The sequence below is a fragment of the Camelus ferus genome, chromosome 12 (assembly GCF_009834535.1).
Source record: "Camelus ferus isolate YT-003-E chromosome 12, BCGSAC_Cfer_1.0, whole genome shotgun sequence".
Taxonomy (NCBI): Eukaryota; Metazoa; Chordata; class Mammalia; order Artiodactyla; family Camelidae; genus Camelus; species Camelus ferus.
Genome location: NC_045707.1, coordinates 60,547,198 through 60,566,510, shown reverse-complemented (window position 1 = coordinate 60,566,510; position 19,313 = coordinate 60,547,198). Strand labels below are relative to the sequence as shown.

General features: G+C 34.9%; 1 protein-coding gene and 1 pseudogene across 4 annotated transcripts in view; one reads left to right on the top strand and one right to left on the bottom strand.

The window, feature by feature from the left end:
• ZDHHC17 (zinc finger DHHC-type palmitoyltransferase 17) overlaps nucleotides 1–19,313 on the top strand; it is a 138,798-nt gene that overhangs the window by 63,070 nt on the left and 56,415 nt on the right. For all 4 annotated transcript variants that reach the window (XM_032493732.1, XM_014564694.2, XM_014564695.2 and 1 more), the window contains one exon: nucleotides 15,992–16,095. In XM_032493732.1, the coding sequence (XP_032349623.1) occupies nucleotides 15,992–16,095 (104 nt within the window). The remainder of the gene's footprint in view (nucleotides 1–15,991; nucleotides 16,096–19,313) is intronic.
• On the bottom strand, nucleotides 1,900–2,571 carry LOC102514267 (annotated as a pseudogene).

Here is a 19,313-nt window from a genome sequence, read left to right as displayed (position 1 = left end):
AGAACTTTACTAGAATACACATGCTTCCATAGACACCTCTCAAAGTTTCCAATTTATTATGTGGGTTTGTGGTATATATATTTTGAAAAAGCTCCAGAGGGGATTATGACAAACAGTTCCATCCCTTGTCCCCCTCTCTCTGATATGTGCTTGACATGTGGGAGAGGTTTTATTACAGGAGGAGGAAGGAAACTAATTTGACATTTAAGGTATGAGGCATTGTACTATGTTTTTCATATTATCTCCTCAATCTGGTAGATAATCACAATGATAATTGCTAACAGTTATCAAATTATAACTATGAGCTAGCCACTGTCCTAAACAGTTTTCCATATATATTCACTCATTTACTTTTCACACTTTTCTTATACCTCTACACATGAGGGGATCGAGGCATAGAGAGGGTAAGTAACTTGCTGATAAGTGGCAGAACTGAATTTGAATACAAGTTCAAACTGCTTGGATCCATTTGCCCCTTTTGTATAGTGCAGCACAATGTAATAGTGATGGCATGGAGTTGATGGAGTATTATTGGACAGACTCTGCCTGGCTCTGATGGCAAATGTCCACATTTACTTGCAAAAATATTTTAAAAAGACTTCAATTTTTAGAGTATTTTTAGGTTCACAGCAAAACTGAGCAGAAAGTACAGAGAATTCCCATATATATACCTGCTGGCCCCCCACCTCCAGTCTCCCTCCCCACTGTGAACAGCCTGCACTGGAGGTGGCACATTTGTTATAGTCTATGAACCTACATCAACACATCATTATTAGAGTCTGTACTTTACCTTAGGATCCACTTTTGGTTTTTAATAAGAGTTTTGACAAATGTATAGACATGTATCCACTATTACAGTATCATACAGAATAGTTTCACTACCCTAAAAATCTTCTGTGTTCTGCCCATTCATCTCTCCCTCCCTGGTAAATCTGGCAACCACTGATCTTTTTATTATCTCCATAGTTCTTCCTTTACAATAATGTCACGTACAGTTGTCCCTGGAACAACATGGGTTTGAACTGTGCAAATCCACTTGTACACAAATTTTTTTCAGTAGTAAATACGGTAGTACCATGTGCATCTTATAGTCAATGGCATGTTTGATTCTATGGACTCCTGCCTCTAAATAAAGTTTAGAATAGCACTTGGAACATAGTTAGAGTTAACTATTATTTGTTTTATATTCTTTCCATTCTTTCTGCAGTTTAAGATTATGAGAGAGAATGTACACCATTGTTAAACCTGTTTCTACCTTGGAGATTTTATCTCCCTTTACTGTAATTATAAATACTCATTAATCTTCATTAATAATTCTGTAACTTTAATCATGAATAAACTGTAGACATTATTTTCTAAAGAAATTTTGCTTTCTGACTAAACACTGAATATAAATATCCAGGGTCTTCCAGCTGTTTATGTGAGAAGCTAATTAACTTGATTTCATAAGTTCCCATTATTTATACTTGTTTTTCCCTTATTTGTCTCCTTTTTTTCTGTGGGTAATTGGATGAAGTCCATAAAAAAGGCCACACTTGGGAAAAAAAATTGCCAAACTGCAATCTAGCCGACCAAACAAAAACTTTAACTTTCTGAAATATTATCCTAACAGCCAGGTTTTTTTGTATTGTTGAACAGTGTATAATTTTCAAGGTATCAAAAAGTTAAGTTTCAGCATGGGGTTTTGGCTTTAAAAAAAAAAGCGACACATGATTATTGTCAAAAATTTAAAATTTATGCAGAAGGGTATATAGTAGAAGATGAAAGCATATGTAACTGTATATTATATATATGTTTTTATTTACATTTATTTCCTTATTTTTGTTACATAAGTGGTATCATATGGTATAAAATTTACATTTTTTCTGAGTACACTTTGGATATAGTTTCATCTTATCATATAATGATCTTTCCAATTCTTTGTAATGTCTAGACTTGTCCATTATGGTAGCCACCAATGATGGGCTATTAAATTTTTAAAAATTTATTTATTTATTATTTTATTTGTGTTTATCTTTTGCTGAATTTATTCCCAGGCCATAAGTTTTTGTTTCTGTTGAGATATCTTTTTCTTCTGTGCAACCTCCTCTTGTGGTTTAGGAACAATCTGCTCTTTTTCAGTGAGGATCATCTCAGTGTGGCAGGGAGAGCTCGTGTAAGGGTTGATCTGACTGTGAGCTCTGTAAGTCTGGTTCCACATCTTGGGGGCTGTGTTCACTTGGGTGTACTCAGTGACCAGAGAATCTGCTTCTAAGCCCTTAAGTTCAGCATTACTCTCTGCATTTTTGATCATGTGCCATAAAAATTGAGCTCTTTTTTTGGGCCATGGACCTTGCATTCAGCCCCCCTGTTTTACCTGGGCACACCTACCAGCTCCACCATTGTAACGGTGACATGGTATGCATTGCTCTGTAAAATGACATCCTTCAGATACTTGGTGAATTTTCGGATATGCATACCCTCAATGGCCTGGGCAGTTTCACAAGTGTTCTTAAAGTTAAAGTGAAGATTTGAACCTCTTGATTTGTATGATTTTGTGGGGTTTTCTGGGTCAAGTGAATAGCGAACCATTTTTTGAGGTTATCACAGGCTGCGTACAAAAAAATAGCTGTTTAAATTTAACAATTTAAAATAGATAAAATAAAAAAATTGAGCTTTTCAGTCACATTACTCACATTTCAGGTGTATGTTAGCCATGTGTGGCTAGTGGCTACCATTTTGGAGAGCACAGAAACATAGAATATATCAGTAATTGCAGAAAGTTCAGTGCGACAGTACTGGTCTGAGTAGTTTTTTAAAAATTTGCTTGACTTTTAAAAATATTTTTTACTGTATAACTTTTTATTGAGACATGTTTTATTTATAAATTGCACACATTTAAAATGTTTAAGTTGATGATTTTTCTTTAACTTTTTATTTGGAGATAATTGTAGATTCACATCTAGTTGTAAGAATAAAATGCAGAGAGATCCTATGTACCCTTTACCCAATTTGCCCCAATGGCAACACCTGGCAGAATTAGGATATAATACTACAACCAGGAGATTAATATTGAATCAGTGAAGATATGAAATATTTCTATCACCACAAAGATCTTTTGTATTGCCTTTGTATACCCATACCAATCTATCCTCCATTTCTATAATTTTGAAATTTTAAGAATGCTATTTAAGTGGAATCATGTAGTATGTAACCGTAAGGATGGCTCTTTCATTCAGAACAATACTCTGGAGATTTATCCAGGTTTTAGCATGTATCAGTGATTCATTCCTTTCTATGACTGAGTAGTATGTGGGTGTACCACAGTATGCTTAACTATTTACTCATTGATGACGTCTGTGTTGCTTCCATTTTTTGCTTATTATAAATAAAGCTGCTTTAACTACTTGTGTACAGGTCTTTGTGTAAATATAAATTTTCATTTCTCTAGGATCAATGCCCAGGAGTGCAATTACTGGGTCATATGACAGTTGTATGTTAATGTTTTTAAGAAACTTTCAAGCTGTTTTCTAGAGTGGCTGTACATTTTACATTCCAACCAGCAATACATGAGCAGTCTGTTCTCTCTGCATCCTTACTAGCATTTGGTGTTGGCACTTTCTAGTTTTAGCCCATTTTAGTAGGTTTGTGATGGTAAGTTATTGTGGAATAATTTGCATTTCCCTAATGGCTAATGATCCTGACAGTGTTTTCATGTGCTTATTTGCCATCTATATATCCTCCTAGGTGAAATGTCTCTTCATGTCTGTATTAGTTTGCTAGGGCTACCATAACAAAGTACCACATAGGGAGTGGCTTAAATAATGGAAATTTATTTTTTCACAATTCTGGAGCCTAGGAATCCAAGGTTAAGGTATTTGCAGATTTAGTTTCTTCTGAGGTCTCATTCTTTGCTTAACAGATGGCAGCCTTCTTGCTGTGTCCTCAACATGGTTTTTCCTCTGTGCACATGCGTCTCTGTTGCCTGTGTATCCAGATTTTCTCTTCTTATAAGGATATCAGTCAGGCTGGATTAGGGCCTACCCTAATTTTAACTTGATCCTCTCTTTAAAGGGCCTAGCTCCAAATTCAGTCACATTCTGAGGAATAAGAGTTTAGTGCTTCAACAGATGGATTTTGGGGGACACAATTCACCCTGTAACAGTGCCTTTTGCCAATTTAAAAAAATTTGATTGTTTATTTTACTGGTGAGTTTTGAGAGGTTGTTGTTGTTTTTAAATATCCTAGACACTAGTCTTTTGCTGCTGTTTGCAAATATTTTTTTCCCAGTCTATTGCTTGTCCGTTCATCCTCATAACAGGGTCTTTCTCAGAGCATAAGTAAATTTTGATGAAATCCAGTTTATAAATGTTTTCTCTTTATAGATTGTACTTTTAATGTCAAGTCTAAGATCTCTTTGCTTAGCTGTAGATCCCAGAGATTTTTGCCTTTTTTTTTTTTTTTAATAGTTTATGGTTTTAGATGTAACATTTATGTTCAGGATCAATTTCTCTTTTTGTGAGAATTAAGTTGAGCTTCATCTTTTTTCCCTGTAAATGTCCACCTGCCCCAGTACCATTTGTTGAAAAGCTCATCTTTCCTCTGTTGAATTACTTTTACATTATTATCAAAAATAATTTGAGCATATTTGTATCTTTTTATTTCTGGGTTCTGTATTCTGTTTCATTGATCTATGTGTCTATCCCTCAGCCAATACTACGTGGTCTTGATTGTTGGAGCTATATAATAGGTCTTGAAATTGAGTAAACTACTTCTTTCTACTTTATTCATCTTTTCCAAAGTTATTTTAAGTATTTTAGTTGCCTTCTCATATAAATTTTAGAATACCCTTGTCTATATATCCAAAAAGTCTTGCTGGAATTTTTATAGGAATTGTGTTAAACCTGTGTGTCAGTAAAAATTGATATCTTAACCGTTTTGAGTCTTCCAATCTGTGAATATGATATGTCTGTCTATTTAGATCTTCTTTGATTTCTTTTATCAGTGTTTTGTGGTTTTTAGCATAAAAGTACTATATATATTTGGTTATGCTAATTTCTGTATTCTCATGCCCACTTGAGGCATCTCTTCAGAAGTTCTCTACTCATACTTCCATTTCTACCTCTTCAGTTTTTGGCTCTACCAGATAATTTCTACTAGCAAGCATTTCTCCCATCCGAAAAAAAATCCCAGAACCCAAACCATGTTTCCCTTTGATCCCGTTTCTCTTCTAATGCCCTATTTCTTTGCTCTTTTTTGTAGCAAAACTCCTCAAAAGGTGTGCCTGTATTTGCTGTTCCCAGTTCCTTGCCTTCCATCTTTTCTTTAATCAGTTCCGGTCTAGCATGTGCGCCCACCTTGTCAAAGTAACATGAAATCTGTATTGCTAAATACAGTGGTTGGAGAGCTTGTGGTCCTCATCCTTGTTAACTTTTCAGCAGCATTGCTATAGTTAATCTTTCCTAGATGAACTTTTTTCGCATTGCTTCAGGGAAATGCAGATCAAAACAAGATAAGATTTAGTACTCATCAGATTCCTCCAAAATTAAGAAACCTAGTACATCTAAGTATAATGAAAGGAAAACTCATACTTTGCTAGTGAGAGTGTAAGTTGGTACTGCCGCCTTGGAAAGTTATTTTAATGACCGTAAAGCAGAAGATACTCAAATTCTCTTTATCTAGAAGTTCCATTACTAGGTACTTACCCCAGAGAAACTTTTACAAGTGAGACCTATATGAAATTGTTCATAGCACTATGGTTTATAGTAGTAAAAAAGTCACTTAATAGAAGAATGTATGTGGTTTTTTCACGTAATGGAATACTATATAATAATTGCATTAACTAAACTAGAACTTTGTGTTTCAGCACAGGTAAATCTGAAAAACATGATGTTAGATGAAAAATACTAAGTACTTAGGTATATTTTTGTATAGTAATTTGTATAGTATTAAGTGGGATTTTTCTTGTCATCTAAGCATTTTTCCTGGAGCTCAAAGCTGAGGACAGTAGCTGCCAAAGGAGCCCTGCAGTATAAACGGAGGTGCTGAACTTGCCGGGAAACGGCTGTGATCTGTACTGGAACTCTGTTACCTCCAGTCTATACAAAATAAAGAGAGACTTTAGAGGGAGCAAGGGATTCTTTGAAGAGGTATCAACCCAAGAGGGAGTGCTGGAGTGTTCATTGTCTTCCATGTGGATTGCAAACAACTCCTCTGAAAGACTGGAGAACTTTTCAGGAGGGAAAATATTTCTCTGGCTGGATGTCCTCTGGGTTGCAGAAAATAGTTAGGTCTTCCTGTGATGACGTCTGAGTGGAATGTTAGAGAATTCTTGGAAAAGTGTTGTTTGAGTCCCCTGGAGTTATTGAAGGTCCAGAGACTGGGGGCTGCTGCTGCTGCTTTACTGGGGAAGCGTAAAGGTAAGAGATATGTAAAACAGCCTTACAGTGGTGGAGCCAGAAGAGAGAGCTTCTTCTGTGTGTCCAGTGATACTGAGTTAAAGATATTTCCTTTGGACCAACCAGACATTTTAGAGGCTAGGCTAGGAGGAGAGAGCCATCTTGAAAGAAACTTACCAAAGAGAATTGCCTGCTGGGTAGAAGCAACTTCAAGGTTATACCACTGGCAGAGGAGCTGAGGAGTTTTTAGAGGTGAGCTGAAGAATGTCTCTTCTGCACCAGAGACTGTTACAAAGGGAGGTTCTGTCAAGGAAAACCAGAGCTAGATAGTAGTTTAAATGGTAAAAATGGATTCCATTTAGAAACTATTACAAGAAAAGGTTAGAAGCCCTCAGGATAGAACTGGGCTCAGTTCTGCATACAGCAAGGACAATTGGAGATTTATAGCCAACAGGCAGATTGAGGGGGTCAGTGGACGAAGATACTAAGAGGAGACATCAAGAGTAGGGGGTTCTTGTTAAACCAACTCAACAGGATTCTTGCTGAAAAGAGGCCAGGATGACTATATTTCAAGGATAGGAAACTAAACTTAGCAGGATTCTTGCTAAAGCTGGACTGTACAGTCCCAGTAAGGATGGGTGCCAATGTCAAAGACTAGTTGAGAAGAATGTTCAGAAGAGTTTGATTGCAGTTTGTTCAAGGAGAGAGTGTTCCAAAATTCTCAAAATGCCCCATGCGAGAGAGCCAGCAGTTGAATCTGTCAATGATTGAGGAAATTTATAACCAAGAGAAAACTACAAACGGCACCTAGTCTGCGTAATATTAACTTTGCCTCTTTAACTTCTCTCTTTTCCACCTTTATTCCCATTCTCTCTAAGCAGTATAATGGCTTCCCAAATATATCAAATCTCAAACCCTGAAACTTGTTCTGTAAGTGTTCCCTTATAAGGGAAAAAGATGATTTGCAAAGATGATTTAAATTAAAGGTCTTGAGATGGGGGGCATTATCATGGATATCCAGGTGGCCCCTAATTGCAATTACATGGATCCTTTTAAGAGGGAGGCAGAAGGAGATTTGAACACACACACAGAAGAAACCTACATGAAGCAGACTAGAGAGATTTAAGGATGCTGGCCTCAAATATTGGAGTGATGTCACCACAAGCCAAGGAATGCCAGAAGCCACCAGAGCTAGAAGAGGCAAAGAATGACTTCTCCCCTAGAGCCTCCTGAGGAAGCATTGCCCTGCTGACTCCTTGCAATATTGATACTTGATTTTAATCTTCTGACCTCTAGAACTATAAGATAATAAATTTGTGTTGTTTTAAGCCACAGAGTTTGTGGTAATCCATTCAGGATCAGTAGGAAACTAACACATATACCATCACACAGGACTATAATCATTTGCATAGTAGTGAGAACATAGTTAACAGGGCAGTTAACTCTACTTGAGGGAAACAAGGAGGGCTGTGGTGACATTTGAATTGTGAATCAAAGGATTTGCAAAAGTTTGCCAAACCTAAAGTGGGATGTGCCTTCTGAGTAGAATAGCTAACATGAACAAAATGATACTGAGGTTTTTAAAGTACATGACTTCTTGGAATGGCTGGTACACAGAAGTATGTGGAAAGCATAGAAGGGAATGGTGAATATTAAAGCTGGAAAAAGTAAGTTGGGGCAGATTGAGTGATTTTGTATGATTCCTGAAATGTTCTCGATTTATTCTATACACATGATCGTAAGGATTTTAAGCAGGAGAGTGATTGGAACAACAATGTGGACAGATCATTTGAGAAGATATTGTAGAGGCAAAACAGAAAAGGACTGTTAAGGATTTGTTTTAAGAAAAGAAGTAGTAAGACTTGATAACTACTTACAGCTGAAGTTTTGGGAGATTAAGTCAAAGTTGAATGAATTTTTAGCTTGGACATTTTGATAGTTAGAAATGCCTTTTAATAAATGGGACAGGAAGGAAGAAGAATATATTATGGAAGAGGAAAAAATCATTAAATGATCTTTTAAAATTACATACCTAATCTTGTTTTCTTGCTTGCTCAGAACTCCCTGGTTGATTCTTTTTATTTTTAATTTAATTTAATTATTTATTTATTTTTCTTAATTGAAGTATAATCAGTTATGATGTATCAATCTCTGGTGTACAGCATAATGTCCCAGTCATGCATATATATACATATATTCATTTTCATATTCTTTTTCATTAAAGGTTATTACAAGGTATTGAATATAGTTTCTTGAGCTATACAGAAGAAATTTGTTTTCGTCTGTTTTTATATATAGCAAACTCGCAAATTTATCCCTTCCCACGCCGTTTCCCCCAGTAACCATAAGATTGTTCACTGTATCTGCGAGTCTGTTTCTGTTTTGTGGATGAGTTCATTGGTGTCCTCATTTTGCTTTTTTTAGATTCCACATATAAGTGATATCATGGGTTTTTTTTGTTTGTTTTTTTCCCTCTTCCTGGCCTGGTTCACTTAGAATGACCCTCTAGGTCCATCCATGTTGCTACAAATGGCATTATTTTATTCTTTTTATGGCTAAGTGGTATTCTATTGTGTAAATATACCACAGCTTCTTTATCCAGTCATCTGTTGTTGGACATTTAGGTTGCTTCCATGTTTTGGCTATTGTATATAGTGCTGCTCTGAACACTGGGGTGTATCTTTTTGAATTAAGGGTTCCCTCTGGATATATGCCCAGGAATGGAATTGCTAGATCTTACGTTAAGTCTATTTTTACTTTTTGAGGACTCTCCATACTGTTTTCCATAATGGCTGCTACAAACTACATTCCTACCAGCAGTGTAGGAGAGTTCCTTTTTCTCCACACCCTCTCCAGCATGTATCATTTGTGGACTTTTGAATGATGGCCATTCTGACTGGTATGACATGAAACTTCATTGTAGTTTTGATTTGCATTTTTCTGATTATTGGTGATATTGAGCATTTTTTCATGTGCCTGTTGGCCATTTTGTATGCCTTCATTGGAGAATTGCTTGTTTAGGTCTTCTGCCCATTTTTGGATTGGATTTTTTGTTGTTGTTATTAAGTTGTATGAGCTGTTATATATTTTGGAAATTAAGCCTTTGTGTTGCATCATTTGCAAATATTTCCTCCCATTCTGTAGGTTGTTGTTTTGTTTTGCTTATGGTTTCCTTTGCTGTGCAAAACTTTATAAGTTTGATTAGGTCCCATTTGTTTATTTTTGCTTTTGTTTCTATTGCTTGGATAGACTTCCCTAGGAGAACATTGCTAAGATTTATGTCAGAATGTTTTGCCTATGTTTTCTTCCAGGAGGTTTGTAGTATCTTGTCTTACAGTCTTTAAGCCATTTTGAGTTTACTTTTTGTGTGTGGTGTGAGGGAATGTTCTGACTTCATTGATTTACATGTGGCTGTCCCGTTTCCCAATACCACTTGCTGAAGAGACTGTCTTTTCTCCATTGTATATTTTTTGCCTCCTTTGTCAAAGATTAATTGACCGTAGGTCTGTGGGTTTATTTCTGGGTTTTCTGTTCTGTTCCATTGATCTGTATGTCTGTTTTTGTGCCAAACCATGCTGTTTTGATTACTGTAGCTCTGTAGTATTGTCTGAAGTCTGGGATGGTTATTCCTCCAGCTTTGTTCTTCTTCAGTATTGCTTTGGCAATTCTGGGTCTTTTGTGATTCCATCTAAATTTTAGGGTTATTTGTTCTAGTTCTGTGAAAAATGTCATGAGTAATTTGATAGGAATTGCATTAAATCTGTAGATTGCCTTGGACAGTATGTCCATTTTAACAATATTGATTCTTTCAATCCAAGAGCATAGGATATCTTTCCATTTCTTTAAGTCATCTGTAATTTCCTTAATCAGTGTTTTCTGTTCTTCATGTATAAGTTTTTCACCTCCTTGGTCAGATTTATTCCTAAGTATTTTATTTTTTTGGATGTGATTTTAAAAGGAATTGTTTCTTTACTCTTTTTCTGATTATTTCATCGTTAGTGTAAAGAAATGCAACTAATTTCTGTATGTTAATCTTGTATCCTGCTACATTGTTAAATTCTTTATCAGCTTTAGTATTTGTGTGCAGCTTTTAGGGTTTTCATGTAGTATGTCATCTACATATAGTGACAATTTTACCTCTTCTCTTCCAATTTGGATCCCTTTTTTTTCTTTTTCTTGCTTAATTGCTATGGCTAGGACTTCCAAGACTGTTAAATAGAAGTGGTGAGAGTAAGCATCCTTGTCTTTTCCAGGTTTTAGTGAGAAGTCTTTAAGTTTTCCACTGTTGAGTATTATGCTGGCTGTGGGTTTGTCATACACAGCTTTTTTATTATGTTGAGATATGTTCCCTCTATACCCACTTTGGTATGAGTTTTTCTCATAAATGGGTGTTGAACTGGTTGATTCTTTATTGCCTACTGAACTAGATGCCTGAGTGCCTTTGTTTACATTCAGTTGAAGATGGGATTTATGCATTTCCTCTTTTGGGATTTATGATTTCTTTACCATACATATTAGCATTTTGGTAATTAAATTTAAATAACTTCTTAAATAACATCTGCCATTAAAGAAACTATATCCTTGACTGTATTTATTGGCATCTTTCTGTCTAGCACATCAACCTTCTATGTTGGAGCCTGATGATTTTTTTTTTAATCCCAAATGGCTAGCCAGTTGTCTATTTATACAATAAGTAACAGTGTTTCCCTCCTGGTTCTAATTCTCATTCTTCAAGTTCTCTTCCATTGCTCTGCTTATTACTACAATACTCCTATTTTTTTTTTTTATTAATTTGCTTTCTAATATATTGTAATTACTAACAGGCAAGTCCCTACCCTTACCCTTCTTTCTGAATATTCCTGAATTTACTCTTGCATATTTATTCTTTCAGATATACTCTACCACAGAACTGATTCTTGGAGCACCTTTTCTTAATAGAGCACTTATAAAACATCTGTATTTGATTGGTAATACATACAAGCTAGTGTTTGCCTGTATCTTCTGTATAAGTTGGAGTTTTGTCGTGTTGATTTCTTTCAGCAGCAGCTTATGGCAGCTGAGCTTATCCCAGCTCTTGTTCCAGTCTGCTACTTCAGCAGCAGATTTTGGAGGTGCTCTCTCTCCTTTCTCTTCAATAACTCCTAGAGCTATAAAAACCTTTGACTGTCAATTAGGTACCTTAAGGATCTTTCTAGTGGTATCCTTATTCCAATCAAATCATTGTATGATCCTTAGAAGGGATCTTGGAGGACTTCTAATCTAGTAGTTTTTAAGCTTTTTAAAAAAGGCAGCTGATTTTTTAAAATTAAAGAAATATTATCTAAAGCCCCAGTATCTAAAAAGAGTATAAATAAAGTGCTTTGTTTAAGAAGAGAGTGAATTGAGTGGAGATTAAACCATCAAGCTCTTTGATGCCCTGATTTTGGTCCTTGAGGCACCTCAATGGAACTCTACTCCAATTTTATTCATCATCCTCTTTTTACAAATGAGAGACCTGCCTTCCTGTGTTGTTAATTGCCTTCCTGGGTTGTAGGTGAGATAGAGAGTGGCAGACCTTCAATTCAATAGCTTCTCAGTTACAAACTTTTTCTGTTACACCATGCTGCTTCTAATGGAATTATTGCATTCTTTTTTTTTTCTTTCTTTTCTTTTTTTTTTCTTTTTTTGGAGGATGGGTGGAGAATTAGGTTTGTTTATTTATTTATTTATTTATTTACTTACTTACTTTTAGAGGAGATACTGGGGATTGAACTGAGGACCTTGTGCATGCTAACCACGCACTATACCCTTGAGCTATACCTGCCCCCTCTGCATTCTTAAAAGTTGTAATGACCTACATCTGTATTTTAAAATCAGCATTACTTTCCCTTACAGAGATATCAATTAAATTGCTTCTTGGTTCCCATTAAAGTAAGGAAAAATAAGTGTCATTAATTATTTGTATGTTGAAAATTTATCTGATATATAATAGCAAATTTATAATTAAAAAATTAATTCATCTATACGTTTATGACTTATTTACATTAACACAATACTTTCTTATTTTATATTTTTTAAAAGTTTAAAACTTTTTAAAAGTTGATTATTCCAAGGCCTATTGATAGTGGTGGTTATCTTGATAGTGTCATTTGTCAGATTGTCAAAGTACTAGTTCTAGAGATGTATCAATTTCCAATATGATTAAAAGTAAGAAACATAAGATTCGTATTGTCAATTTTTTAAAAATAATAAAACAGGTTGGAGATTTGCTTAAACACCATTTTTTTCTGTCTTTTAGTGGGAATACCTCTACCTCCCTAGAATTACTCTAGGGACAGAAGTAAAGCCATCTTCCAAAAAATCAGATTTCCTTTGCTAAGAAGTAGAAACAAATAAAAACCTTATAATTGGGATAAAATAAATACTGACATAGGTTTAATTTTTAAATGTTATTGGGGAAAAAAGTCTGCTTTCTAGTACATTTGGAAGATCACACTTGGCAATGTCAGTGTTACAAAATGGACTGTAGATAAACTAAGAATACAGTTGAACCATTATATATATAATAACAGGTCTCTGGAGATAAAAATGAAATTAAAGTGACATGAAAACATTATAATAGTAAGGCTTAAAAAGATATTTATTTTTTATTTTATGAATATTTGTTATTTGCCTGTGAAAGCAATATATTTGTCCTTAGTAAAAAAAAAAAAAAAAAAAAAAAAAAAGAGTAGCAGTTTGCCCTAACAGATTTTCCAGTTGAAATAATTTTTAAAGTTATGTTAGTACTTCTTGCATCTTATTTGTCCTTATTTAGGTTTTAACCTAGCTCTTGCTTCTGATCTTTGACTTATGTTTCTTACCTATTTTGTCCTTCCACTTTGGATTATAAAGGCCTTAAGAGCAAGAAACTGTATTTGGTATTTGCATTTCGATTTGCAATACTTCTCCAAGCCATAGTGGAGCCTGGCATAGAAGGAAAATTGAGTGATAGTAGTGCTGTCTGTATTTAAAATGTTGATGTTTGGTGATGAATGCTGGAGAGGGTGTGGAGAAAGGAGAACCCTCCTACACTGCTAGTAGAAATGTAGTTTGGTATAGCCATTATGGAAAACAGTATGTAGAGTCCTCAGAAAAGTAAACATAGACTTACCATTTGATCCAGCAATCCCACTCCTGGATATATATCCTGAGGGAACTTTAATTCGAAAAGCTACATGCACTGTAATGTTCATAGCAGTACTATATACAATAGCCAAGACATGGAAACAACTTAAGTGTCCATTGACAGATGACTAGATAAAAGAAGCGATGGTATAGTTATACAACGGAATACTTCTCAGCCATAAAAAAGAATAAAGTAATGCCTTTTGCAGCAACATGGTTGGACCTAGAAATCATCATTCTAAGTGAAGTAAGCCAGAAACAAAGAAAAATACCATATGATATCACTCATATGTGGAATCTTAAAAAAAAAAGCAAAAAGAGGATACTAATGAACTCATCTATAAAACAGAAACAGACTCACAGACATAGTAAACAATCTTATGGTTACTGGGGAGAAGGGGGTGGAAAGGAATAAATTTGGGAGTTTGAGATTTGCAAATGTTAGCTTCAGATTTGCAAATATTAGTTACTATATATAAAAATAGATTTAAAAAATTTCTGTGTAGTACAGGGAACTATATTCAATATCTTACAATAACCTTTAATGAAAAAGAATATTAAAAAATATGTATATGTATGGCAGGGACATTGTGCTGTACACCAGAAATTGACACATTGTAACTGAGTACTTCAATTTTAAAAAAAAATTGATGTTTGGGTTTTCTTTTCTTCTTTCTTTCTGTCTTTTTTTTTTTGCATTGGTTTTGATTTTTAAAAGGTAATTCATTAAGATTTTTTAAAATCTTGGTTAGGGAGTTTTTTGGCACCCTCTTAAACTTTGCACTGGCCTTACCCTCCTTGCTTGGGGTCCTAAGTACATTGTAGACTGCTTTGTTTGTAGCAGGCTCTCAATACATGTTTTGTTGGATGTATTATTCCATTCTTCTTGTAGACTGTGACCATTTATTGTCTTTCAGATATCTTATAGTCCTATAGGAAAATAAGAATCAAAAAAGTTATTTTCCCTATGGTAGGGGAGAATAAAATCAGAAAAAGATAGAAGGAAGTGTTACTGATCTGAGAGGTGTCTTTCTTCACTTTGTGCTACTTAGAGCATAGAGAAGTTGAGAATTGGATTTCAGTGGAGAAATTAAATAGAAAAAGTTTAAAAAAATTAAATGGGTAAATCTTATGTATTGGTTTGCTTTGTCAATTATTTAGAATCTTGCATAAACCCAAAATACTATACCTGCCCATGTTCAAATTTAACCAGTTCTTTTTTAATGGAGCTCAAGAACAATCTCTCAAAAAATTACTTAGTAAGCTGTATGCGTTATGTGTGTTGTGTTGTGAATCTTGATTTTATCTATTTTCTTCTGCTAATGTAGATTTATGATTATTACAGTAGTATTTTAATGTTGACTATGGCATTTTCATAAGGAACTTAGCATCTAATTTGTTGAAAGATTAGGTACTAAGCAGAATTTGCTATTGTGAAACTTTTTAGTTCCCTGTCATTTGAAATTCTCAGATAGTCTAAATGTATGGCTCAAACAAATCACTTTTGGAATTTCCACACAAATTAAATGGCTAATCCTCCGATGAAATATCATTAAATTTGTTTTATTAAATATCAGTGATCAAGAGACCATGAATTATTCTAAGGACTTAATTCTTTCCAAATACCATGCTATGCCCTATCCTTTTATGTGTATGTATGTGTGTGCGTGCGCACGCGTGTGTGCATGAGAGAAAAATACCAGAATTAGAGAAATTTGAATGGATAATAGTAGAGTCAAATATGCTCAATTTTTCTGTTTTCATATCAAAGAAACAATTGTATCTTAGTGCTGTGGTATATTGAGGAAACTGACTATGCATAGTAAATTTTGATTTTAAGTAGAAAAATTGCACACAGCATATAAGCTTTAAGTGGATGTAATCTATGAAACTTTTATATAACAATTAGTTTCTTTAAGGGTGTTGACATCTTTAGAACTGCTCAAGCTGGTTTACATTTTATAGAGCTGCCCCATTGTTCTTTAGTCGCCTAATAGTAGATACTTAACAAGCCCTCAGCATGAAGGAGTGTAAGGAACGGTAATATATGAGAATAGTAGAATAATAATATCTGAATTCTTTTCCTTAGGACCTTAGTTGTTATTTGGCATGTGATGAAACTTTTGAACTAGAGTGTAAGAGCTAGGGATTATGTGGGAATAATAGAAAAATTAGTCTGAGGGAATGAGAGTTGATTGATGAAGTAGGACAGTTCTGTGGAGCTAAAGATGAATTTCAGTTACTAATTTGTCAGTAATTTATAGTCTTGCAACTTGTCCGTTTTGAGAGTTTGTTTAAGGGGTAGATCTATTTGAACGTGCTTTTTCTCTAAAGAGTACAGACTTCAGCAAAAAAACTATTTAAATAACTAGCATTTTTCAAACAGCAAAAAAAATAGTAGAATACTGAAATGTTTCTGTACCTCTTTTCTCAATTCTTACTTCTGTGTGATTTTTTTTCTTTAATAGGAAATCAAACCTCAAAGCCATTATAACCATGGGTATGGTGAACCCCTCGGACGGAAAGCTCACATTGACGATTACAGCACATGGGACATCGTTAAGGCTACACAGTAAGTTTTTTGTTATAGTTGTTTTCTTCTTTGACATCTGTATTTTAAGCGAAATGTGAATACTTATATTTCTTTCTCCTTTTGATGTTCTCTCTCTGTTGAACATGTGTGTGGCCTTCTAGCTTCCCAAGAAAACGTCTGAGCTTTCCAAAGCCCCTGTGGATATCTCACTCCTCAGCTTTTGCTTGAGCTTTTTGATTTGTTTCTTGTGTGTCGCAACTGTTATCCATCCTCTCAAACCACTATGGTGTTAAACTGTTCGACAACCCCCACCCTTCAACCCCACGAGAGCAAAGCTTTTAATGAATCTGGGTGAGGTCCAGTAGATAAGCCTTTCAGATGGACTCTTCCAGGTCAGATAATGACTCCTCTTTGGGAATGAAGCTTTGAGAGAACTCCATCCCTATTCTGCTCACTCTGGTATCAGTACCAGGAATACAAATTTACTTTTCGAAGGCTGCTAGGGAGCAGAGAATGGGACTGTGATACTTTACACCACCACAAAGTCCTCTGTGCTTCCTGAAATTCAGCTCATTTCTTGGCTAAATGTTCCTTGGGTTGCTGAAAGCCTTTTGTTAGTTTCCAGAGTTCTGAAAAAAGTTGATTCTGCCAGTTTTTCATAATCTTTTTGGAAAAGCAAACTTTTAGAAGTCCTTAGTCCACTGATGTCGCCCTACTTTCTTGAATGTTACGTATAATCAAAAATCAAAGCACATTGTGTCAACTGTATTTAGCAAAGTATACTATTCTACATTCATTTTTCCTTTTGAGACTTTGCTCCTTCTGACATCTCCTTTCTCTCCTTTGTTATTAATCTGTCTCACCCTAATGCATCATTTCCATCAGCACATATATACTCCAACATCTTTCATCTTAAGAAAAAAACAACCATCTTACTTCATTCCTCATATATGCTTCTAACTATTCTATTTCTTGAAAAGTATTTATGAATGCTGTCTATCATTTCTACTTTTTAAAAAAATTTTTTTATTGAATTATAGTCAGTTTCCAATGTTGTGTCAATTTCTGGTGTACAGCACAGTTTTTCAGTCATAACATGAGTATACATATATTCATTTTCATATTCTTTTTCATCGTATCATTTCTATCTTTTAAAACATTTATTTAAATTTTGAAGCATTTCAATCCTACAGGTAAATATAGAGAAGAATATAAGTGTCAGATTAAGCGGATGCTAACATTTTGCTGTAATTGCTACAGATTGCTCAAATTACTTTCCCTTATCTCCCCAAGGAAACCTCTCTTGAAATTGCTGTAAATCATTCTCATGAACATTCCTATACATTTCTACAGACATCTATAGGCAAAATATGCTATTATAATGTATGCTTATAATTTACATAAATTGTATTCTACTCTACAGATCCTTTTGCAACTTGTTTTTTAAAATAAAAACAAAGCTATATAGCTTCGTGATTTATCAGTGTTGGTAAATGAGAGCCTAATTTGTCCTGTGTAACTGCTTTGTTGTATTCTATCATTCTTTACTGAGACATGCTTAAAATTGTTTCTACTTTTCCTTTATTTCAAACGTTGCATCAATGAATGTCTTTCTCCCTGTTCCCCCAAGTACATAAACAGGTGTTCTTCTAGGGTGAGCAACTCAGTTGGAATTTCTGGCTTGTTCGCTGTGTTCCTTTTCAACTTTACCAATTATTGCCAAATTGATTTCCAAAGTGGCTATGCCAGTTTATAGTTTCATCTGCAGGAAATGAGTTCTTTTTTCATTGCATTTTTGCTAAATCCTAGTTTTGTCACACTTGATAATTGTTATCAGTTTGCTGGTTGTGAAATGTTTTTTCTCTCTTTTGATTGGCCTTTTTCTGATTATAAAAGGTGTTGAATATATTTTCTATGTTTATTGGCCATTTGGGTTTCTTCCTGTGTGAATTACCATTTTAAATTTACCGATTTTGAGTTCTTTTGTCTTTCTGTAATTGGTTTGTTATGTATTATGTATTTTGATGGTGTCTGTGAAGAAGTTAGTGGGATCTGTGTCCCTTTAACGCCTTCTAGGAGTCCTGTCTGCTATTCTCCCAGCCCCTTCCCACCCCGAGTCAAGTCATGCAGCTCATGATTCAGCACTCCTCTCCAGTGTGTCCAAACCCATTTTTTTCTGCAGCAATGTGCTGGAACTTCTGTGGAAACCTGGACTTCCACAAAGGCTCTCTCATCTGTGGGTGATTGTCTAAGACAGTGTTGTCTGGAGCTCCCAGACAATGGCTAAGAGGGGCTAGAGTCAGTGCTTGAGTTACTGCAAGGCCCACAGCTGGGACTAGATCTGAATGCCTGTTACCCAAAGCATGAGTGGGTGAGAGACTCCTTCCAGCTCCCTTGGCCTATGGTGCTAGATCCCATAGCTCCCACAGAGGTCCGTGGATAGGTGCTGAGTTATTGTTGGAAGGGGACAAAACGATGGATGTCTTATTCTATCATGATGCTGATGTCACTCTGGGGCCCATTTGTAAATACTCTTCTTTTCTCTCCCATTTGTTTAATCTTGTATAATGCCACATTGTTTTACTTATTTCTTAATTTCAGAATTGTCTCAGATATTCTTTTTTGATTTATTTTTTTCTTATGTCTTTTTTTTTAATTTATATATTAATTTTTTTAATGGAGGTACCGGGGATTGAACCCAGGATACTGCATGCTAAGTGTGCACTTTACCACTGAGCTACACCCTCCCCCCATCTCAGCTATTCTCGACCTGTTACTCTCACAAATGAATTTTAGGGTTCTACTTGGAAAGTTCATGTGATATTCATTTGGGATTTTAATTAGACTTTCATTAAATTTACAGATTAATTTGGGGAAATTGGGGTATGTATTTCTTTAGGTCTTACTTTAGTATCTTTCATTAACCTTTCTTGTAGTGGGAGTAGTATAATTAAATACGCTTCTTCATTATGATTTTAGATAGTTTAATATTTTATGTTACAATGATATGGAAATCTGGCCCTAAATTAATTTCATTTGGATACTTGGTTTTAATGACTTTTGGCTGAAAGAAAGACAAATCTCACAAAGATGCATAATTCCCAAATGGAAGAATTACAACATATGCTATATTTATTAAGACATAATAATTACTTTTTTAGGGCTATACACTAAGTAAAGATTTTACTGAGCTTTACCTTGTAAATATACATTTTCTGATTCTAGTGCTTGCAAACTAATCAGGTTTTGGCATTTTT